The sequence below is a fragment of the Rhinatrema bivittatum genome, chromosome 8 (genome assembly GCF_901001135.1).
Source record: "Rhinatrema bivittatum chromosome 8, aRhiBiv1.1, whole genome shotgun sequence".
Lineage (NCBI taxonomy): Eukaryota > Metazoa > Chordata > Amphibia > Gymnophiona > Rhinatrematidae > Rhinatrema > Rhinatrema bivittatum.
The window spans coordinates 258217696-258242695 of NC_042622.1; the positions used below are offsets into that span (position 1 = coordinate 258217696).

Consider the following 25000-nt stretch of genomic DNA (forward strand, 5'->3'; position numbering starts at 1 on the left):
TCAACATACACAGTGCTTTTGCTCAGTGCAGCTGAGCAATAGTTCCTACGCGATTGCCTGGTCTCCTGTTTTTTCCCGTGCAGCTCACAGATGAGCGGTTCGATTTTTCTCTCTCTTTCTCTTCTCCTCATAACTTTCTCTTCACTTCAGTGAATCTCAAACAGCACTTTTCAGTGCTCCAATGGATCCCTAGAACCCAGGGTTGAAATATTGCCATTGTGACAAAATTGTCTGTCACCAGCAGACATAATTATTGCTACGTGCCTGGAACCTGATCACGAGCAAGCATCCTGCCACAATTGTGGCAGAATGTTGCCAAGAGCGCAGAGACAATGGTCTGAGAAGATAGCCAGACTGAGGCAAAAGGAAGGAGCCTTGTTGGGCTCCTGTGCCCCAAGCCCAGAGCATTTTTCCACTCATTCCTCCCTAGGGCCCAAAACTCAGCGGCCTACTCAGCCTTAGCGAGCATCATCGGTGGGGCCGATGACCGCTATGGACCAAGGCAGGCAGAGCCAGATGGAAAAAACTCCCAGAGAGCTTGACCGCAAAAGCCATCTCAAAGCATTATAAGAGGCCAAAAGCATCCTCAAAACTGTTCCCTAAGAGCGTCTGGAGTGGAGAAACATCGTGCCCTACAACGCAACCCGGTGGTGCAGTCAACGCCTATGCTGCACAACACAGGGCGACACATGAAGTTGACGCACCGACCCTCAATGCAAGAGTTGCGAGATGACATCTGCGACACATAAGACAAAGTTGACTCCGCAAATGTCTGTCATCACATTCCTGATGCTTAACAGCACATGTCGAAGCATAATGGGAAAGGAAGTAATAAGGGATCCACTAAAGGGCAGTGGTGTCAGGATCCATAAGTCATGTCCATGCCAGAGCAGCTATTGGCTTCTGATACGTCTGATGTGGGGAACATGACTTCTTCCCCAGTGCATCAAGGTTCTATGGTGGTGGTTCTTCATCCAGGAAGATCCATGCAGACATCTCTGACATTTCCAAGCAGAAGAGGAAATTGCCCATAAGACCATAAGAACATGCCATACTGGGTCAGACCAAGGGTCCATCTAGCCCAGCATCCTGTTTCCAACAGTGGCCAATCCAGGCCATAAGAACCTGGCAAGTACCCAAAAACTAAGTCTATTCCATGTTACTGTTGCTAGTAAAAGCAGTGGCTATTTTCTAACGGGCCGATTCAGTAAAGTCCGCGGGAGAGAGGGCGAACGCCCGCTCTCCCGGCGCGCGCACAGGCCACTCTCTTGTGCGCGTGATTCAGTATGCTAATTAGGGCCGTCGGTAAAACCAAGTAAAAGGAGGCGCTAGGGACACTAGCGCGTCAATAGAGCCTCCTTTTGGATCGGAGCGGCGGCTGTCAGCGGGTTTGACAGCTGACGCTCAATTTTGCCGGCGTCGGTTCCCAAGCACGCTGACAGCCACGGGCTTGGAAACCGGACGCCGGCAAAATTGAGCGTCTGGTTTTCAACCCGAGGGCCGACTTCCAATTTTTTTTTTTTTTTTTTAATTTTGGAAAGTTTAGGGACCTCCGACCCAATATCGCCATGATATTAAGTCGGAGGGTGCACACTAAAGCAGTTTTTACTGCTTTTCTGTGCACTTTCCCGGTGCCCAAAGAAATTAACGCCTACCTTTGGGTAGGCCCTAATTTCTGAAAGCAAAATGTGCGGCTTGGCTGCACATTTTGTTTTCGGAATCGCGCGGGGAATACCTAATAGGGCCATTAACAAGCATTTGCATGTTGCGGGCGCTATTAGGTTTGGGGGATTGGACGCACGTTTTCGGTCCCTTACTGAATAAGGGATAAGGGAAAATGCGCGTCCAATGGCGGGTTAACAGTGCACTCCGTCGGAGCGCACTGTACTGTATCGGCCCGTAAGTCAACTTAATTAATAGCAGGTAATGGACTTCTCCTCCAAGAACTTATCCAATCCTTTTTTAAACACAGCTATACTAACTGCACTAACCACATCCTCTGGCAACAAATTCCAGAGTTTAATTGTGCGTTGAGTGAAAAAGAACTTTCTCAGATTAGTTTTAAATGTGCCACATGCTAACTTCATGGCGTGCCCCCTAGTCTTTCTATTATCTGAAAGAGTAAATAACTGATTCACATCTACCCGTTCTAGACCTCTCATGATTTTAAACCTCTCTCATATCCCCCCTCAGCCATCTCTTCTCCAAGCTGAAAAGACCTAACCTCTTTAGTCTTTCCTCATAGGGGAGCTGTTCCATTCCCCTTATCATTTTGGTCGCCCTTCTCTGTACCTTCTCCATCGCAATTACCGGTATATCTTTTTTTGAAATGCGGCGACCAGAATTGTACACAGTATTCAAGGTGCGGTCTCAGTATGGAGCGATACAGAGGCATTATGACATTTTCCGTTTCATTCACTATTCCCTTTCTAATAATTCCCAACATTCTGTTTGCTTTTTGACTGCCGCAGCACACTGAACCAACAATTTCAATGTGTTATCCACTATGACACCTAGAGCTCTTTCTTGGATGGTAGCACCTAATATGGAACCTAGCACGGTGTAACTATAGCATGGGTTATTTTTCCGTATATGCACCACCTTGCATTTATCCACATTAAATTTCATCTGCCATTTCGATGCCCAATTTTCCAGTCTCACAAGGTCTTCCTGCAATTTATCACAATCTGCTTGTGATTTAACTACTCTGAACAATTTTGTATCATCTGCAAATTTGTTTACCTCACTCGTCGTATTTCTTTCCAGATCATTTATAAATATATTGAAACGTAAGGGTCCCAATACAGATCCCTGAGGTACTCCACTGTCCACTCCCTTCCACTGAGAAAATTGTCCATTTAATCCTACTCTGTTTCCTGTCTTTTAGCTAGTTTGTAATCCACGAAAGGACATCACCACCTATCCCATGACTTTTTACTTTTCCTAGAAGGCTCTCATGAGGAACTTTGTCAAACGCCTTCTGAAAATCCAAGTACACTACATTTACCGGTTCACCTTTATCCACTTGTTTATTAACTCCTTCAAAAAAGTGAAGCAGATTTGTGAGGCAAGACTTGCCTTGGATAAAGCCATGCTGACTTTGTTCCATTAAACCATGTCTTTCTGTATGTTCTGTGATTATGATGTTTAGAACACTTTCCAATATTTTTCCTGGCACTGAAGTCAGGCTAACCGGTCTGTAGTTTCCCGGATCGCCCCTGGAGCCCTTTTTAAATATTGGGGTTACATTAGCTATCCTCTAGTCTTCAGGTAGAATGGATGATTTTTTTTTTTAATTTATATTTTATTGAATTTTTGCATTATTACAGGAAAAACAAATTTCAATATGGTTCTTACAGATAAAAAGTTCTTACAAAGTAAAGTATATCACATTAATGTAACATTCAAAAAAAGAAACAAAGGGAAAAAAAAACCTTTCATATATCTGTAGACACATTGATTAAATCCCAAAGAAATCAAAAGGGAGGCCAAGGGGAAACTAGAGCAATACCACTAAGAAATATTTATACCATATTAACGCCAAAACCGTTCAGTGAGTGACACCATCTATTTCTTTTCCAACTACTACACAGAGTTTCACTAGGATTTAAGAATGAGAATCTAAATATAAACGTAATTGCTCAGGTTCATTGAATACATATTTTGAATTTCTGAAATTTACTAGAATGGATGATTTTAATGATAGGTTACAAACATCACTTAAAGTGCTATTTCAAGAGCCTATATCTAAGAGGCATAACCATCTGAACACCGCAGGGGTCCTGATTCTCATTTCTCCTTGTGGCATTAAACCCTTCTAGGATTGGAACTAAGAGACCTCCATCTTGTTTTCATGGGGCAGGAGATGAATTTTCTTCCCATGACAAACCCGGCAGGATTGGCCTTGCAGCCCATACCCCAAATCTCAGATGGCCTTTGGACCCTTTTTGTTTCCTTTGAAATGAATTACCAACTCAACCTCCAGCAAGATCATCAGAGGAGGCCCTATCCCTGCCTTCGGTTCCATTTTACCAGACCAGGAACGAGACATGTCAGGGTGTTGACCAGTATCCAGATCTGGCAACTTCCCTGGAACCAGACCGCGATCCCCAAAAATCCCCCCCCCCCCCCCCTGTTTTGGTGGGTATGAGAATAGGGATTCCATCTGATCTTTCACATGAGCCGCTAGAGCCATATTTGCCTCTAGAAGTAATGGATATACTAAAAATCTTTGTCCCGATGGAACCAACCACACTGCCATCTCATACGAGTTTGGATGCGGTTATGAATAAGTTGTGGGAGTCCCTATATTCAGGTCCCCCCTACATTGTGGAAAACAGACTTTAAGTTTTGCATGTGGAAATCCGTGTATTAGGGCACAGTCCAACTCCCTCATGCATTGGTAGTGGTTGAGTCGGCCATGAAAAAGGCCTGCATTCCAACGGCCATGAAAATTGCGCCTGCATTCCAACGCTCCTCCAGGTAAAGATAACAAGTACCTGGATGACTTTGATAAGGTTTTTCAGGCAGCAATGCTCAATGCTAAGATACAGCAATACCAGTTTTACATCACTCAGTATTTGTATGAGTGCTTGCAAACCATCAAGCTGCATGTCAGTACAGCAGCGGATGGACAAATGCAGAGCCAAGCAATAGCAGATATGGAAGAGGGACTGCGTCATCTTCGCACGATATACGAAGCATTCGAAACATCTGTTTGGATATCGGCGTCATCAATAGCAGCTTGCAGAATATCCTGGCTCCGAGTGAGCGCTATATACGACAGTGTCCATGAGAAGCTGGCTTTACTGCCTTACAAGGGAGATAATTTATTTGGGGCAAGCTCAGTTGAAGGAACAGAACGTGTCTGTTTCTTTGTTGACGTTGTTACTAGAACAGTCATCATCAAAAAGGTTTTATTCAAGCTATAAGAAGTCCAGTAAAGGGTGTACATTCCATACAGGCCACTGCCTTATCAGGCTCCAAGACAGCAGGGGCAGCAACTGCAGCCTAGAGGACACCAAAGGGTGAAACTTACCCAGAAGCAGCAGCAGACCTCTAATCAAAAGTCACAACAAAATTTTTGAGTATAGTTCGGCCAAAGTTGCCATTGACAGTGGGGGACAGGATATCCCTTTTTTTTTTTTTTTTTTAAATATAAAGCAGGCCTGGATGTTCATTATGTCAGATTGTTGGGTTCTCAATGTGGTTTGCAATGGATACAGACTAAACCGTTGTGATGGTGAAACCGAACGACGGTATATAAAACTCGATAAATAAACCTCAAGAAAAGTCCATCCCTCCCACACCTTGAACCATCTTTTTGGGATCTGTCAAACAACCTACTTCTGCAGCAGATAAGATGACATCTCTCAAAACCTTTATTCCATTTCTACAATCCAATGATTGGATGTGTTCTTTGAATCTCATAGATACTTATTCCCACATTCTGATGCACCATTCCCTATGGTGTTATCTGTGTTTTCAGGTGAATGCCCAGCACTACCAATACAAGGTCCTATCTTTTGGACTATCATGAGCCCCCCAGCGTGTTCACAAAATGCCTAGCCATAGCTATAGCCCACCTAAAGTGGAGGAAGGGGATAAGTCTTCCCCCCTATCTGGACAATTGGCTTCTCGTTTCATTGAAGTCCAGGATTCTAAACTCACATCTACTCCCTAAGCTGGGGACTCCCAGACAGCAAGGCTAATTCAGCTTGCTTATTGACGGGAATAAAGCAAGTTTGCTTATTGTAAATGGTGTTTTCCGTAGATAGCAGGATGAATTATCCATGCGATCCCATCCTCCTCCCTGGACAGCCTCTTCTGATCTCTGCCTGATTTTTCTGTTCACTGCATTTCACTACTATCTAATGAACTGAGGAGACTAGGCAATTGCGTGGGAATCACTGCGCAGCCACACAGAGCAAAGCTCTGTGTATCTCGAAAGAAGCTGTGCCTTGGGCCGCCTGGAGGATGTCCCAGACAGTATGGCTAATTCATCTTGCTATCTACAGAAATCACTGTTTATGGTAAGCAAACTTGCTTTTACCCTCCATTACTTCAGGTACAAACTTAGATTGTGAGTCTCTGTGGGAACAAAGAAATACCTATAGTACCTGAATGTTATCCGCTTTGACGTGCTGAACAAGTGGAGTATAAATCAAATAGTGACCTACTAGAAGAGAGCTTCTCAAACTTTTAGCCAATGTTAACCCCATTTTAGCCCTTGAAAGTTCACATGACCCCAGAGGATGACCAAAACAGATAGCAGGTGTGTGGTCCCCTTTCAAGAATTACTCCACTCTCCCCCTCCTGTACTCTTGCTGATTTCTTCTCTCAAACCCTCTGTAGTCGATCCTCCTTCAACCTCCCCCTCCCCCCCCAGGACTTCCTTCTTAACTTCTTCCTCACCAGCGAACCCCTTTTTCCAACCTTTGCCCCTCTAGCTGATCTCCTCTTAGAACCCCCAGATCTTCTCACCTCAACAGCCCATCAACTCTCACCCCTTCCAGCCTTTTTCACATTTCCCCAGCAGATTCTCACTCCAAGCCCTTTTTATAACCCCAACTAATCTTCTTTCATTCCTTCTCACCTCCCAGCCTCACCTCCTCCCCTCTAACTCTTCTCTCATAACCCTTAGCTGATCTCTCACCCTCCACCCCCGTTGATCTGTCATTTGCCTACCACAGCCAATCCCTATCTATCTGACCCAACTGTCAAACCTCTCCAGCATCTGATCCCTTCCTACAAACAGCAACACCTCTAAACATCCCCTTGCCCCAGGGCAAAGATAACTGTTGGGAAGTGAGAGCAAGCTGATGATATGGGCAACATTTTTCTTTTAGGTAGGAACAGTGGTGGGTGAGAGAAGAGAAGCAGTGGCAATCTCCACCAGCCCATGCACATTTCGCCCTTCCCTCATGGCTGGTCCCTAGCCTGACGGTGAACTGCAAGCAGCAGCACTCTTAGTAATGAAAGTCAGCACAGACTGCAAGCAGCAGCACTCTTAGTAATGAAAGTCAGCACAGGGTCTGTAAGCTAGTATTTATTTTATTTATATTTTATTTTTCAACCCTGTTATTTATTTATTTATTTATTTGTTTATTTAGGGTTTTTATATACCGCCTTTCTTGATATATACATATCAAATCAAGTCGGTTTCCATATAACACAACTGTCGCCGGGGCGTTACATTGAACAATGAACATAGTATTGAACTGTCGCCGGGGGCGTTACATTGAACAATAAACATAGTATTGAACAGGGAACGTGTATCTTTACATTAAACAATCAACAGAATATTGAACAAAAAAATGAAAATCAATTAATATTAAGTAATAAATGTAAAATAAAATATATAAAATATAGAATAGACGACAAAAAAATGTTTTGATTAATAACTTAAATAAATGGTGCGGATACTGCAAAATAGTTGATAAGATTGAATTGTACAGGTAGAGTATACAGGAGACCGTGTTCCATGTCAAAGGACATAACCATGGGAAGGGGATCAAGAGAGGATCTTTCATATCAGGTGTGCAATAAGGTCCCGAGGGTCCTGAGGGTGTAAGGTTGGTGGTGGACTTTGTACCCTGTAGCAGCCCCAGTCTCTCCTTATGCAGGGCTTCCTGTTTCCATAGAAAGTCATGCATGGGCAGTGCCACAGCAGGTCCTGTGTGTGCATGCTGACTTCCATTACTAATGTTACTGTTGTTGCTGAAGGTTTTGTGAACCCGAATAGGTCACACAAACTTTAGCTGTGACCACAAGCTGAAGGCTTTGACACCATTTGGATCCCGACCCACAATTTGGGAAGCCTTGCTTTAGGTTTACAAGCAGTCAGAGCAGAGCTGAAGTTAGAACCTTAGTGGTGGTGTTTTCCATTGTTTGAACATGTGATGAGTTGTGCCATGTCCAAGCCTGGAAATCCTACTAAAACAATCCTGTCTTGAAAGGATGCACCTACTGGTCTTCCTTCTCCTCTGGGACCCTGTAGATTCCTTAGGAGAAGGAGGGCCCCATTGAACCTTGAGCTGGGTATTTTGCCAAAGGTATCCTTAAAATCTCACTCTCCGTCTTCTTCTCTGCAGCCAGTGCTGGGACACACGGAGCCAAAGCCAAGCAGCAAGTCCAACATGCTGCGGTGCCGGACCTCTATCGCTACCTCTGCTGATGAGCAGCCACACATCGGCAATTACCGACTGTTGAAGACCATTGGCAAGGGCAACTTCGCCAAAGTCAAACTGGCCCGCCATGTCCTGACAGGGAAAGAGGTAAGGGTAGCACAGATTTGCGGGGTCAGAGTGGGGACATATACCAGGTTTTTGACAAGTGATGATATGTCAGAGCATCACCTGTTTGCTGCTTCTTGAAGGTTGTAGCTCATGGGAATAGATTATCTCTGCCTGAACACACATTAGCAGCCAGTCTGGAAGGCCCTGAGCATACCCTGGATCCAGCCTCTGTATAGTGGGAAGCTACCTACCTAAGAGTGCCCTGAGCATGCCTGGGATCCATCCACAGTATAGCAACAGGAAGCTGATGGGCCCAGGAGTCCCTGAATGTATCTGGATCTGGTTCCAGTAAAGCAATGGGAAGTTGCCAGTCCAGAGATTCCTTGAGCATGCCCTAGGTCCAGCATCTAGTGCCAATATAGCTGTAGGGAGGCAGTACCAATTTGAGACACCAGGGATACTGGCTGTTCTCACGGTGGCTAGTCTAGATTACAAGAATGTTAGATAAGCCAGACTATTTTGAATTTGGTGAATGTGGCTAGAGACTGGCCCTGCCTGGCCTTTTCCGTTCAGTACAGCAGAGTAGCAGAGAGAGGAATAAATATATGTTCGTCATAAGATGTGCTAAATGGGGAAGGGTTTAAGAAGTGGCCTTTGGAGAACAAGCCTCCAGCTCATAGGTCTGCAGCAGGTTCTGGTGAATCATAGCCTTTGTCTGGCTGTTCCTGATGCGTAGAGGGAATTGTGGTTAATGCAGTGGCTCAGGGCTGAAAATGCACTTTATATACTTAAAGCTTAGGGCTCGCTTCAGCCTCAGACATCAGGTCCCAAGGAACTGCAGCACTGTATTCTGAGTTTGTCTTGAATCCATACAGACTCTATACTCTTCCTCTGCTGCTTTTGGTCCAACATGCAGAGCACAGCTCTGACATATCTAGTGTTGCTCTTGTAACTATCCATATCTCTGGTGTCAATATTAAGTGTCTACTCCACCCAATCCTTCCCACCCCCTCTAGAATCTAGAGTTCCTGGACATACCCAGATCAGTCCAGACCAGTGGGTTATGCACTTCCACCAGGAGATTGAGGCAGAGAACAAAACTTTGAGGCACGGCTATATAACCCTAGTGCCATCTGCAGTTCCTCAGTATTTCTCTGTCTCCAGCAGATGGTTGTGCATCCTGCAGCTCTGGACTGAGTTTTAGCAGGGCTTCCCGAGGTGTGAGGTTCCGATCGTGGGCCATCCCTTGGGTCAAGCAGGGCGAACAGGGGGTTGGATACCCCTGGCTTTAGAGCCCTTGGATTCCGGGGAGTTGGATAGCCAGGGGACTGGTTCCCTCCATGCCCCGAAACCCTCTTCCAGCGCCTCCTAAAGGAAAGTACCCCTCTGGGGATTTTTTCTGTTACTTACAAAGTAAAAAGAAAAAAAAAGAAAAGATTGCGTCCCCTTATTCCCCAGGTACTGGAGGAACTGTTGCGCCAACTGTCACAGGAGAATTCGGACAGCGAAGGGATCAACCCGGCCGGGGATGGGCGGTGAGGACCCCCTTCTGTTTTCCCAATTCCGAAGAAAATAGGCTCCCGGAGGATAGAAAGCCCTTTCGGGAAGGCCTTTGTCCCAAGGACCCAGATCAGAGATTCCAGAAGATTTAAGTTGGGAAGGGGGGTTCCTCCGCTTCCTATGGATCCAGGCCTTCCTCAGGACGTCAACAGTCCTTTTGGGGACCTAACTGGGCAGCGAGAGGAGGTTCTGGCCAGGGAGCTGTATCCGGCAAAGCCTCCCAATGAAATCAGAAGCACCCACTCCCCGGAGGCAGTGGTAGGGGGACGGCTGTCCGAATTCTATGAGAAGTGGGCAAGAATTATGACCGACCAGTGGGTACTGCAGGTGATCCGCGTCGGTTACGCCTTAGAATTTTCTCACCCTCCCAGAGACTCTTTCCTGGTGTCGCTCGGCTCTTCCCTAAACAAGCGAACCTCAGTGGAGGCCACGCTATGCCATCTGATAAGCCTGCAGGCCATCGTTCCAGTTCCAAAGGCGGATCAAGGGACTGGTTGGTACTCCGTGGTGCCAAAAAATTAGGAGACATTTCATCCCACTCTGGTCCTCCAGCAAGTGAACCAGAGTCTGAAAGTCCCGCGTTTTTGAATGGAAACCCTGTGCAGGGTGATTGCGGCGGTGCACAAGGGAGAGTGCCTTGCCTCCTCGGACCTCACAGAGGCCTACTTCCATATCCAGATCCGGAGCGATCATCGGTGGGTCTTGCAGTTCTTGATCCTGGGACAGCATTTCCAGTTTCGTGCGCTCCCCTTCGGGCTGGCATCGGTACCCCGCACCTTCACCAAGGTGATGGTGATAGTTGCGGCAGCCCTCCGGCGGGAAGAAGTTTTGGTGCACCCGTAACTCAACGACTGGCTCCTCCGGGCGAAGTCGGAGGAAGACTGTCAGCGGACTATTCGTCATGTGACCCACATGCAGTCGTTAGGGTGAGTGATCAACCTTGTGAAGAGTCACCTGATTCCTTCCCAGGTCCTGGAATACCTAGGGGCTCGCTTCGACACTCGCCTGGGCCGGGTGTTTATGACAAAGGAGCAGATGCGCAAATTGCAACTACAGGTGAATTGCTTGAGGACAACACAGACTCCTACTCTCTGGGACTATCTACAGATACTGGGATCCATGGCCTCGACGCTAGATCTCGTCCCGTGGGTGTTTGCTCAGTTGAGGCTGTTACAGCAGCTGCCCCTGACCTCGCAGTCCAGATCCAGCCTGGCATGGTGGCTAGTGGATTCCAATCTGCAGAGAAGAATGCCCCTCGAAACCCCAGACTGGGTAGTAGTGTCCACGGACGCCAGCCTCTGAGGCTGGGGAGCGGTGTGGCTGGGCAGAGCGCCACAGGGCGTGTGGTTGGAGTCAGGATGAACTTGGTCCATCAACCGCCTAGAAACTAGGGCAAGTGCGCAGGGCGTTGGAAGCATTTCTGGATCTGGTGCAGGGTCGGATGGTTCGAGTGTTCTCACCACCACAGTGGGGAGTACCTCAACCACCAGGGTGGTACAAAGCGCCCTGCCGTAGCCCGAGAAGCTCATCTCCTCTTCACCTGGGCTGAACGCCATCTGGAGGGCATTGCTGCCTCACAAGTGGCAGGCATGGACAACCTCCAGGTGGACTTCCTCAGCAGGAAACCAGCTGGATCCAGGAGAGTGGGAGCTGTTCAGAGAGGGTGGAACCTCATTTGTGCCAGATGGAGGACTCCCCAGTTGAACCTCATGGCGACCTGTCTCAACGCGAAGACGCGTTTTTTTCAGTCAACGGAAGGAGATGGAGTCGGTAGGTCTCGATGCCCTGGTGTCCAAATGGCAGACGGATTCTGTTGTACGCCTTTCCTCCTTGGCCTCTCATTGGTCGAATCCTCAAATGAATGGAACAGCACTGAGGTCAGGTAGTGCTGGTGGCTCCGGAGGGGCCACTTTGCCCTTGGTTTGCATATCTGGTACGACTAGCCACGGACGGGCCCTTACGGCTGGTGCATTTACCGGACCTGTTGTGTCATGGTCCCATCTTCTCGGATTGGGAGGATCACTTATCTCTCATGGCTTGGCTTTTGAGAAGCGACGTCTGCAACTGAAGGGGTATTCAGAGCCGGTGATTGCCATGTTGTTACAGGCCAGACGCCCTTCCACTTCCATGGCGTACGTGCGAGTGTGGATAGTGTTCGAGTCCTGGTGTGCACAACAGGGGATTGGGCCGGGGTCGGCGACCGTCCCTCATAGTCTGGCTTTTCTACAGCAGGGTCTCTCCAAGGGCTGGACGTACAATTCCCTACGTGTTCAGGTTTACGCTCTGGGATGTTTTTAGGGGACGAATAGACGGCAGATCCCTGGCCTGCCATCCCGATGTGGTTCGCTTCCTCATAGGGGTCAAGCATTTGCAGCCGCCTGTTCAGAAACTGTGTCCAGAGAGGAACTTGAACCTCGTCCTATGGGCTTGATGTGTACCGCCCTTTGAGCCAGTGGGTCAGGCTTCTCTCAAGGACCTGTCTGAAGACAGTCTTAGTGGCTATTTGTTCAGCGAGGCGCATTTCTGAATTGCAGGCTCTGTCCTGCCGGGATCCGTTTTTGCGGTTTTCAGCGGACAGAATGTCCTTACGCATGGTGCTATCCTTTCTGCCTAAGGTGGTGTTGGCATTTCTTCTTAATCAGTCGGTAGAGCTCCCTGGCTTCCCAGACTGGTTTCGCGATTCGACAACAGATAAAGACCTGCATTTGTTGGATGTGCGTCTGATTCTATTGCACTATTTGAAGATCACCAATCCCTTCCAGAAATCGGATCATTTATTTGTTCTGTTTAAGAACATAAGAACATAAGAAATTGCCAAGCTGGGTCAGACGAAGGGTCCATCAAGCCCAGCATCCTGTTTCCAACAGAGGCCAAACCAGGCTACAAGAACCAGGCAAGTACCCAAACACCAAGAAGATCCCATGCTACTGATGCAGTTAATAGCAGTGGCTATTTCCTAAGTAAACTTGATTAATAGTAGTTAATGGACTTCTCCAAGAACTTATCCAAACCTTTTTTGAACCCAGTTACACTAACTTCACTAACCACATCCTCTGGCAACAAATTCCAGATCTTAATTGTGCATTGAGTGAAAAATAATTTTCTACGATTAGTCTTAAATGTGCTACTTGCTAACTTCATGGAATGCCCCTGGTCCTAGGCGAGGGAACAAGGCGTCCAAAGCCACTCTGTCTAGGTGGCTGAAGGAGACCATTGCTTCAGCATACATTTGCAACGGCTGCTCCGTCCTGGTCAGCTTGACAGCACATTCGACACTGGCACATGCGGACTCTTGGGCAGAGTGCCAGCTGGTTTCGCCGTAGGAGATATGTAGAGCTGTGGTTTGGCCCTTTCTGCATACCTTTTCCAAGCATTACCACTTGGATGTTAAAGTGCTGGAGGACTCCAATTTTGAGGAATGAGTGCTTCGAGCGGGTCTTTCGGGATCCCTTCCCCCTTCCCCCTCCCTGCACCCCCTCCTTCCCCTCCCCCCAAGAGTAGTTGGGCTTTGGTACATCCCACTGGTTTGGGCTATGTCTAGGAAAGGAAAATTGGTTCTTACCTGCTAATTTTCATTCCTGTAATACCACAGATCAGTCCAGAGGCCTCCCAGATGTGACTGCCAAAAGATTGGCTGACCCTTAGGTGAGCTACCGTGTTGAAGAATTCTGAAGGAAGTAATCTTTATTTCGATACTAACTGAGATGGGGTAGGATATCCAACCCTCCTGTTTTTTGATGTTCGCCTTGTTCGGGATGAATAGATGTTTAAGATTGGTTTTTTTGCTTGGTAATCTACCAATACTGAGGAACTGCAGATGGCACTAGGGTTATATAGCCGTGCCTCAAAGTTTTGTTATCTGCCTCCAACTGCTGGGGGGAGTGCATAACCCACTGGTCTGGACTGATCTGTGGTATTACAGGAACGAAAATTAGCAGGTAAGAACCAATTTTCCTCTCTTGGAATTCAGTGCTGCGGGGGGGGGTGCTCCCTTTCCTGTTCTTTCCTGCTCTTTCCTGCCTGGTACTTGTGACCCAGATTGGCCACTATTTGAGACAGGATGCTGGGCTTGATAGATCTTAGTCTGACCCAGTATGGTATATCTTATGTTCTTATCTAGCAAAAGAACTCTAGCTTTGTCCAGAATGGCTCTCCAGAATGTATGATGATGGGTTGGATTAAATGAAAGCATAGCTTAAAAAATGTGCATGACTTGTACTTGTGTACATTTTCCCTGTTAACCTTGATACTTGCCATTGTGTGTCTCCCTATGCTATTGACTTGCCTCTTCTGCCTCTCCTTTCTTTGAAGGTCGCTGTGAAAATAATCGACAAAACTCAGCTGAATTCTTCCAGCCTGCAGAAGGTAAGTACCAGGGATTTTTGGCTCCTCCCTTCACCTGTCTCCACTTTTGGGGGATAAATTAAAATGAATCAATGAGAATGTTGCAGGATGTCTCATGCCATTTGCAAACTTCTAGATTGGGGTGGGGCAGATAGTGGGTCCCAGGGCAGGCAGGAGATTGTGAGAGGGCAGTGCTTGGTGGTAGTGAGCATAAGGCCTGTGATGGCAGAAGAATCTTTTGTGCCCTGGCAAAGGCTGCTTCTTGGACACTGTTCATCCATCAAAGTGCTATCTTGGAGGAATCTGACATACTTTTCCTATACCTTGATCCTTCTGTGATAGTTTTATGAAGAAATTTTGCAATTGTGAAGGGACAAGTTTCTGCCTTCACAACCACCTGATCTAACGTTGATATCCCTTCCAGAGGCTAAGAGAGAGGAGGTCTTTTGGTTTGGGAGGATGAAAGCAGCTGAGGCTGACTCATTTTTTTGTGAGTCCTGATGGGTCTCCCACTCGTCTCTTAAGTATTTCCTCCCCCAGCACCTTGCTCTGTAGCTTCAGATTGAATTCAGTCATCCTGTGTGAGAAACAGTCTCCACTGTGTTCCAACGTGCTGGAAATGCTGGATCCCCTCCAAGGTTTTCATGGCCTCTGGGTGCCAAGAGACGACCATGTCAGCTATTACACCGTAAATCACTGTGCCTACTGCTGCCTCAGTGGTGGATCTGACATCTGGAGTTGGCTCCTAGGTAAATCCTGGCTGCCTGTTTCCATATGATCAGTAACTGTCTCCTCTCTGGAGCTTCCCAAAGATGTACATGTGCATGTGAGACCTGGTGTCAGGAGAAGCCTTGAGTTGAAATATTCATTTGCAGCTGGGTTTGTGGCCATAGGATGCTTAAGATGACCCGAGCAATAGGAAATTGAAAAAAAATCCATGAAGGTGGTCACCAAGAGTAAATGCAGCTTTTATTCAAAGAAGTGGGTCAGATCAGAGGTTCATCAAACCTATCATCCTGTCCCCAACAGTGGCTAATCCATGTCATCAGGAAGTACCGACTGATCCCAAAGAGTACATCCAGTTCCTTATTGCTCACCCAGGGTTAAGCAATAGGTTTCCCTGAGTCCACTTGGCTAATAATTGTTTATGGATTTTCTCATAGGACAAGCAGGATGGTAGTCCTCACATGTGGGTGACATCGTCAGAATGGAGCCCAATCACAGAAAACTTCTGTCAAAGTTTCTAGAACTTTCACTGGAACCACTGAGCATGCTCAACATGGCACCAACCCTGCATCCAGCAGGGGTCCTCCTTCAGTCTCTTTTTTTTTTTTTTCCCCACGCAGCAGTAGCCTCGTGGACTCTGGAGCTCTGTGAGTTTACCTCACAAATGTTTCTCACCAAATTCAAACTTAAAATTTAAAAATGTTTCCCTATCCTGGGTTCCCCACTGACCATCGTCGACACCGGGTAAGTTGATTCCTGTTGTTTTCCGGTCAGTTCCAGGCAGTTTTCCTCAACGGTATCCAATGGTCACTGACTGCGCGTCTGTTTTCTTTTTCAAACATTATGGCTATCGGGTTCCGCAAGGGCTCAGAGTGCCCAAGAACCATGTCCATCACAGACCTGAATGATGTGTGCGTTCTGTGCCTTGGACCTGTTCATGACGTGCAACAGTGTACAAGCTGTTCTCAAATGACTCCAAAAGGCCGCAGGGCCTGCTTGGAGAAGATGGAACTCCTTTTTAAGGTATCTCCATCGACTTCAAAGAAACTGTCATCAAGTCAAAATGCTCCAGCTTCGAAGACTCCATCGCCACCGAAGCCTAAACGGCAAAAATCTACCTGTGATGTCCCTTCACCTTCCTCTTCCCAGTCCAAAGCATCGACATCCTCTTCCTCGATGCCAGAAAAACAGCGGACCAATCATCCGAGAGAAGCATCGACACAGTCATCGACACAGTGTCTCTTCCGATGCTGGAACCGGAAGGCCATCGACAGAGCCACCGACCAAAAAGTCCCGAGGAGACGAGGTCTCATCCTCGTCTGGACACAGAGGCGTTCCCCACCGATATTGGTGCCGGGATCCGAAACTCCATCGCCACCAGTGGAGCTTCCAGCTATGCTTTCCGAGCCTCCACCCCCGATTACTGGGCCTCCCATGCCAGTTTCTTGGGTGGAATTGGACAGGATTGTCCAAGAGGTGGTGCTTCAAGCTTTACGAACATTCCAGTCTCCACCGGCACCGGCCCCCATACTGATGCCCGATCCGATGCTGATGCTAGCTCTACTTCTAGATAGACTGGACTCATTAATCGGTGCTCTTCCTTCAACGCTGCTTCCAGCCGCACCACCGGCTTCCTTGAAGTCACCGACACTGATACAATTATCCTCAGATGAGGAACTGGATCGGCTGATGCCTGAACCGACGCAGGGGCCATCTGGTTTCGCACCATCTCACCGTCCTTCGAAAACACCGATGCCTTCACCTTCCTCTGTGCCTCCATCGATGCCACCTTGATTTCCATCAGTGCCACCTCTGGATCTGGCTGAATTGGGACCTATACATCAACCTCAAGGCCCTAGAGGTGCTGGTGACCAATCCTATTATTCCATGGGGAGATGATACTACAGACTGATTCAGAAGATCTTCCTTCAGAGCCTTCACCCCCAGATGAACGCCGACGCTCCCCACCAGAAGACTTGACATTTGCAAACTTCATAAAGGAAATGTCTGAGACAATTCCTTTTAATTTGCAAACAGAAGAGGATGCCAGGCATAAAATGCTTGAAGTGCTACAATTTGTAGATGCACCTAAGGAGGTCATGGCAGTCTCAGTTCATGAAGTACTGCTGGACTTACTGCATCGTAACTGGGAGCATCCTGGCTCAGTTCTTCCGGTAAATAGGAAAGCTGATGCCATATATCTGGTACAATCAGCCCTCTGTTTCCAAAAGCACAACTACCCCACCAGTCTGTAGTCGTGGTGTTGGCCCAAAAGAAATCTAAAAAGTCCAGGTCTCATTCCTCAGCACCTCCAGTTAAAGAGCAAAAATCATTAGACACCTTCTGATGAAGAGTCTTCCATGGATCACTGCTTATAGCACGCATTGCCAGCATATCAATTATATATGACTCAATACTCCAGAAACCTCTAGAAGAGAGTATAGGAGTATTCCAAATCTCTACCTGACGAATACCAGGAAGGACTTAACATTCTCCTTAAAGGCCTAGATGCTGGCAAGCATGAAATAAGAGTGGTGTATGATATCTTTTGACACCCCCTCCAGGGTTTCCGCAGCAGGAATAAGTGCACAACATTGGGCATGGCTTAAGTCCTCTGACTTACGACAAGAGGTCCAAGATCGACTAGCAGACCTCACATGTACTGGTGACAACTTATTTGGCACTAAAGTTTCCTGACGTTCATTTGTAATTTTGTTATAGTTTTCGAAGTTTTGTTCTCTGCTTTATCTATTAGTCTTACAAAGTTAGCCTGTTATTTGTACCCACTTGTTCGATGTAATTTCCAACTTTGGTTCTATGTAAACCGACGCAATATGTACTAGTACATGAACATCGGTATATAAAATCCTTTAAATAATAATAATAAAAAAATAACTAAAGTCCAAGAAACAGTTGCACAATTAAATGACCACCACAACACCCTACGTTAGTTGTCTACTCTTCCTGTTGATTATCAATCCACCACAAAAAGATCTTTCAGACGAGATCCTCGACAGTTCACATATAAACCCAGAAGGTATTATCCATCTCAATCTCGTCCTTGACAATCTAAACCTCCACAAAGAGGCCAGACTCGTCAAACCAGAATACCAAAAGCCCAGCCAGCCCCACAGACAGGCCCAGCTTCGGGTTTTTGACTCTCTTCTAGAGAGCAACAGCCAATCTCTTCCTTCCCATGTCACTCCAGTGGGAGGCCGCTTTTGCCTTTTTTCCAATCTATGGCACACCATCACAACAGATCAGTGGGTGCTAACTGTAATAAACTATACCACCGAACGGGTTATCCCGTCCCCTCACAAACCCAAACATTCACTCCCCGCTCCTCAAAGCGGAGCTCTTGACCCTTCTGCAATCAAATGCTGTAGAACCAGTACCTCGACAGCAGTGGGGTCAGTGGTTCTACTCTAGTTACTTCCTGATCCCAAAAAAATCAGGAGGCATTCGTCCAATTTTGGACTTAACATGCCCTAAACAAATATCTCAAAAAAAGAAAAGTTCAGAATGGTAACCTTTGGGTACCATGCTTCCGCTGATCCAAAAGAAAGATTGGCTCTGCTCTCTAGACCTGCAGGAGGCTTACGCACACATCGCGATATATCCTCCTCATCACAAATACCTCAGATTCACAGTAGGTCAACTTCATTTTCAATACAGTGTACTACCATTCAGGCTTGCATCAGCCCCATGGGTATTCACAAAATACCTAGCAGTTGTAGCAGCCCATTTAAGGAAAAACAATGTCCACGTCTATCCAAACCTAGACGATTGGCTTAACAGGGCTCAGACTCAAAAGGGAGCATTTCAATCACTCTGATACACAATCAGTCTGCTCCAATCACTGGGGTTTCTTATCAACTACCCCAAGTCAAATCTGACTCCATCTCAAACAATATCATTCATAGGAGCAGATCTCGACACTATCCAGGCAAAAGTGTTTCTCCCACACAGCAGGGCACACTCGTTATCCATCATAGCAAGATCTATATGATCTCGCCAAACCACTACAGCTCGTCACCTCTTGACCTTACTAGGTCACATGGCATCCACAGTTCATGTAACCCCATGGCTCACTTGGCCATGAGTATGTCACAATGGACTTTAAAATCCCAGTGGCCCCAGTCAAGTCAAAAGATGTCTCACATTGTCCACATCACCAACCAACTTCGGCTCTCCTGGATTGGTGGATACAGGAGTCCAATCTTCTTATAGGACTACCTTTCCAACCTCCACAATCCCAAATCATATTAACCACAGATGCATCCACCCTGGGATGGGGAGCTTATGTCAACAACCTCCAAACCCCAGGGTATTTGGACCAAGGCGGAGGCAAAGCATCAGATAACATTTCTGGAACTCCGGGCAATTCAATATGCCCTCTTCGCTTTTCAGGACTGTCTATCAAACAAAGTAATCCTGATCCAAATAGACAATCAGGTAGCAATGTGGTATATGAACAAACAAGGGGGTACAGGCTCTTATCTACTATGCCAAGAGACAGCGCAGATCTGGGCCTGGGCTCTCTCCCATTCCATGCTTTTGAGAGCAACTTATCTGGCAGGCGTGGACAATGTGATGGCGTACAATCTGTCGGGCTTTTCATCCCCACGAATGGTCCCTGAACCCCACAGTAGCAGAATGCATATTTCACCAGTGGGGCCATCCGCACATAGACCTCTTTGTGTCAATATACAAACGCAAACTTCTACACTCTGCACCACAGCCACAATGCACCCCCACACGATGCCTTCGCCCACTCATGGTCAATGGGTCTCCTCTATGCTTATCCTCCACTTCCACTCATCAGCAAGACTCTCGTGAAGTTGCGGCAGGACAGGGGCACGATGATTCTCATAGCCCCTCACTGGCCACATCAAGTTTGGTTTCCCATCCTCCGAGACCTATCAGTCCACCCACCCATTCGCCTGGGCATGGACCCAATGCTAATAACGCAGAACAACGGTCTACTAAGTCATCCCAACCTCCATTCACTGTCCCTGACAGCTTGGATGTTGAAAGGTTGATTCTGCAATCTTTAAACCTTTCAGACAGGTATCACAAGTCCTCGTAGCTTCATGAAAGCTTTCTACCAGAAGATCGTATCGCGCAAAATGGAAAAGATTTTCATCATGATGCGCAATAAAGGAAATAGACCCTTTTTCCTGTCCCATAGACAAATTTCTGGATTACCTCTGGCATCTCTGAGTCAGGGTTACAGTCTTCCTCCATTCAAGTACACATTAGTGCTATTGCTGCTTACCACAAAGGTATCAACAATACCACGATATCAGCACAACCACTGGTGGCTCGCTTCATGAGAGGTTTACTACAGCTAAAACCTCCACTACTCCCTCCAGTCCCTTTATGGAACCTTAACATAGTTCTTGTACAACTTATGAAGCCTCCCTTTGAGCCCTTACATTCCTTTTGAGCTTCGACATCTCACTTGGAAGGTGATCTTTCTCATAGCCATAACCTCTGCTCGCAGAGTCAGTGAGTTACACGCATTAGTAACATACCCACCTTACACTAGGTTCCGTCATGACTGGGTGGTATTTCGTACACACCCTAAATTTCTGCCAAAAGTAGTCTGAGTTTCATCTAAATCAATCTATAACTCTTTTTTCCAAGACCTTATCCTCAACCAGGAGAACGAGCTCTCCACTCCTTGGTGTAAACACACTCTTGCCTTTTATCTAGATCGCATTTCACCGCACAGAAAGTCCACCCAACTCTGTCTCTTTCGACAAAACAAAATTGGGCTCTCCTGTAGGCAAACAAACTCTATCCACCTGGCTAGCAGATTGCATTTCTTTTTGCTATCGTCAAGCAAGTATTCCTCTTCAAGAATAGGTGAAGGCACACTCAGTAAGAGCAATGGCAATGTCTGTGGCACACCTCCATTCTGTACCTTATGCTGACATCTGCAGAGCTGCTACATGGAGCTCTCTCCATACTTTTGCATCTTATTACTGCCTAGATAAGGTTGGTAGACAGGATTCCATCTTCGGCCAGTCGGTCCTATGAAACCTGTTTCCTATTTAAATACCCAACTTCCTTCCTGTGACCCAGGGAGATGATCAGGCTGCCCGACCAGCCGAAACTACCACAGTTCTTGTGCCTGTTGCATGTCATTCAGTATTTTTGGCTATATTACTTTCGTGCATCCTATAGCTTGCTAATCACCCACATGTGAGGACTACCATCCTGCTTCTCCTGTGAGAATACCTGTTACAGGTAAGCAGCTCTGCTTTCCTCCAGTTTCCTTTCTTCTTTTGCTCTGTTACTGGTTTCATCCTGGCTCTTTTACTCTCACCTCTTCTTACAGCAACAGTTTTCTCTTTCTCTCTCTCTTTTTAATGCATAGGACTCTGCATGTTCAGAGGCCCTTCTGTAGGCTGGAGATGTGGGTTCCCATCTCTTCCCTGCCATTACCACCTTGATTGTGTGTATGATTGGCCAACACAGCCATATTTTCTTCTGTGGCACTGACTTTCTAGGCTCCTTAGTTTGATAGACATCGGGGTTCCCATGGAGATGACTTAAACCTTTGTATGCCTGAAGTGTGGCTGGTGTAGAGTAGCTGGGGTTGGTAGCCTGCAAGGTTTGTTGGGAGAAATGCCTTTCTGCTCTGAGAAGGCAGCAGGAGGGTAGTCATACCCATAAGTACCTAAGAAATACCATGGTTGGTCAGATTAAGGTTCAGTGAGCCCAGCATTCTGTCTCTGATAATGGCCAGTCTGGGTCACAAGAACCTGGTAAATCCCACAAAGTAGATCTATTTCTTGTTACACATTCCTAGGGATAGGAATCTGTTTGGCTTATGTCTTATTGACTTTTCCTCTAGGAATGTGTCCAGACCTGTTTTAAACCACTATGTTGCTTTGACCATGTCCTCTAGCAACAGACTCCATAACTTGATTGTGTGCTGAATGAAAAGCTACTTTCTATGATTTTTTTCTCCCTAATATCTTAGTTGTTGGCATGATAGGCTTCACCTTAACCAAAGCGGATCCCGGCTGCCAGTGCCAACAATTAAAAGGAAGTAGAGTAGCTTATAAACTAAACCATGGGGGAAGCCAACAGCTGCTCAGGAATGCATGGTTTGCAGTGGGGTATCTATCCAGGATACCTTTTTAAAGAAGGGATAATAGATCCTCATGATTGAGGATGGGGAAAAACTTATTCTCTGAGGACAAGCAGGATGGTAGGAACCCCACTGCGGAAAACTTATGTCATAGTTTCTAGAACTTTGACTTGGGAAACTGATTATGCCCAGCATGTCCTATAATCACGCGTCCACATGGGATCCCTCTCCAGTTTCTCTTTTTCTATGGAGCTGTAAACCTCGTGGTGTGAGTGAGCTCACTTTTGGCTGTTTTTGTCCTTTGTGGAAAACTTTCCTTTTTCTTACATTTTCGCATTTTTTTTCTGTGCTGTTCTGTCACCGGGTCCCTTTTGATGCCATTCTCTTAGTGCTCCTAGTCAGGCTTTTTGGCAATTTGGGTAAGTTTCCTTTCACAGTCGATTCCCTGGGATGGCGGTGGCCATTGCCAACCTGAAGCCATCGTTTTCGGTTTGTACCCCTTTCGCCCGACATGGCCAGGCCTGATTTCGGCAATGCCCCTGGTGCCGGAGGACCATGTCCATCACGGATCCACATGAGAGATGTCCTCTGCCTGGGGGCACCGCATGATGTCTGGGATTGCTGCTTATGTGCCCAGATGACCCCGAAGGGAAGTAGGCTTCGACTTGACAAGATGAAGCAGCTCTTCGGGTCGAAGTCCAAGCCATCGGCATCAAAGGACCAAGGAGCCACAGCGATGGACACCGAGCCATTGACATTGGCAGGATAGTGGTTCCATCATTGCTGTCTGTGGACAGGGGCACCAGAGATTGACCATCATCATTCTCCTCCAGGCTGAGGTCATCTGGTTCCTCTTCATCGACCTTGGCACCGGGGAAAGACCGGGCTGAGCATTAAGGAAGCCGAAGAAGCATTGTCACTGGTCTCCATCGATGCATGGTGCCGGGCACAGGGATGTACCAGCTTTCGCTACGATGCCCCTGAAGTGACCACACAGCGAAGAGTACCAATCCTCCATTGATGCTGGGAGTCTTTGATGGTCTCCAGTGGTCCTGATGCAGTTGGCAGATACTACCAAGATGTAGATGGTATGCCCATCTCTGTACAGGCTATAGTTGTATGCTTCATGTGGAGCCTGCTTTAATTGAAGCTTCCCCTAAGGCCTCCTGCTGCGTCTGGGGACCTCAACGTGGTGTTAGTTCAGCTGATGAAAGCACTTTTTGAGCTGCTGCACACATGTGAACTGAAGAACATGACCTGAAAGGTTGTATCTTTGATGGCGGTCACTTCAGTGCGCTGAATCAGCAAGTTCCAGACCTTAGTAACCTTATCATGACAGGGTGGTCTTGCATACGCACCCCAAGTTCCTGCATAATGTGGGGATATATTTCCATCTTAACCAGTCAATCGTCCTGCCAATATTCTTTCCCAGGCTCTATTCGCACCAAGGTGAAAGAGCACTGCACAGTTTGGCCTGCAAGCAAGCCTTAGCCTTATAACTGGAGCAGGCAGAAGCCCATAGACAGTCCACCCAACTTTTTATTTCTTTTGACAAGAATAGGTTGAGCATTGCCTTTGCCAAACACTCTGTCCAATTGGCTAGCAGATTGCATCTCCTTCTGTTATGCCTAGGCGGGGCTGCATCTTGGGGTCATGTCAAGGCTCATTCTGTTAGAGCCATGGCAATGTCAATGGCCCACTTGTGAGCATTTCCCATGGAGGAGATCTTCAAGGCTGCGACGTGGGGTTCTCTCCACACATTCACCTATCATTACTGTCTGGATAAGGGATGGCCTACGTGACAGTAGGTTCAACCAGACTGTCCTTCAGAACCTATTTGAGGTGTAGAACCCAATTTTCCCGTCTAGGGCCCATTGTTTGGGTTCAGACTGTCTCCCGCTCTGTTACCAATAGCACCGGTTTTGTTGTGCCCGTTGACACCTGGTTGGGTGTCTTTTGGTCTCTTTTTGTGTTGGGGAGCAGCCTGTAGCTAGCGATTCACCTGTCTGTGAGGGCTTACCATCCTGCTTGTCCTCGAAAGAGTTGCTTACCTGTAACATGTGTTCTCCAAGGACAGCAGGATGTTAGTCTTCACGAAACCCACCCACCACCCTGCAGAGTTGGGTTTCTATTTTTTATTTTAATCATAATTCTATGTTACACAACTGGAGAGGGACCCCACATGGATGTGTGTTCATAGGGCATGCTGGGCATGCTCAGTGTGCCTAATCAAAGTTCTAGAAAGTCTGACATAAGTTTTCTGCATCGGGGCTCCATCTGATGATGTCACCCATTTGTGAAGACTAACATCCTGCTGTCCTCTGAGAACACCTGTTACAGGTAAGCAAATTACCTGAATCAGTTGCTTGAAAGAATACATGTAGATGTCTGTATGTAAATACCAGAAGTCTGAAAAATAAGATGGGAGAGTTAGTGTATCTGGCACTAGATGAAGGCATTGACATAATAGCAACCAATGGACATGGAGATATGAATACAAAATTTCTCCCAGGACAAGCAGGATGGTAGTCCTCACATGTGGGTGACGTCACTGGATGGAGCCCTATCACGGAAAACTTTTCTGTCAGTTTCTAGAACTTTTGACTGGCACACTTTATTTATTTTGTGTTTTTCTATACCGGCATTCGCGTCGCATCATGCCGGTTTACAATTAACAAAGGGGTGAGAAGGAAGAAACAATAAGAACATTAACAGGTGCTGAACGAAAAGGTTGCAATTACAATAAAACAGGGAATTACATAACTTGGAGCAGTGAAGAGGCGATAGGAAATTAACAAAGAGAACAAAATTACCAAATAATGGTATTTACTAAGTTATGGATTTTTGCAAAGTTAGTTATTTACCAGGTTAAAGGTAAAGTCTGAGCATCGGTTAATGGTGCATTAAATTTTCGTTGGGGTCTGGGAAGGCTTTCTTAAATAACCACGTTTTGAGTCTTTTCCTAAATGTTGGAAGGCAGGGTTCCTGTCGTAAGTCCGGTGGAATGGAGTTCCATAGAGGCGGTCCT

At 46.7% G+C, this 25000-nt stretch overlaps 1 protein-coding gene across 6 annotated transcripts in view; it reads left to right on the plus strand.

Annotated features, from left to right (window-relative positions):
* The window catches only part of MARK2 (microtubule affinity regulating kinase 2), a 462018-nt gene that overhangs the window by 157670 nt on the left and 279348 nt on the right, over nucleotides 1–25000 (plus strand). For all 6 annotated transcript variants that reach the window (XM_029614697.1, XM_029614694.1, XM_029614695.1 and 3 more), the window contains exons 2-3: nucleotides 8094–8276; nucleotides 14109–14162. In XM_029614697.1, coding sequence (XP_029470557.1) covers nucleotides 8139–8276; nucleotides 14109–14162 — 192 coding nt within the window. In that variant the 5' untranslated portion in view covers nucleotides 8094–8138. The remainder of the gene's footprint in view (nucleotides 1–8093; nucleotides 8277–14108; nucleotides 14163–25000) is intronic.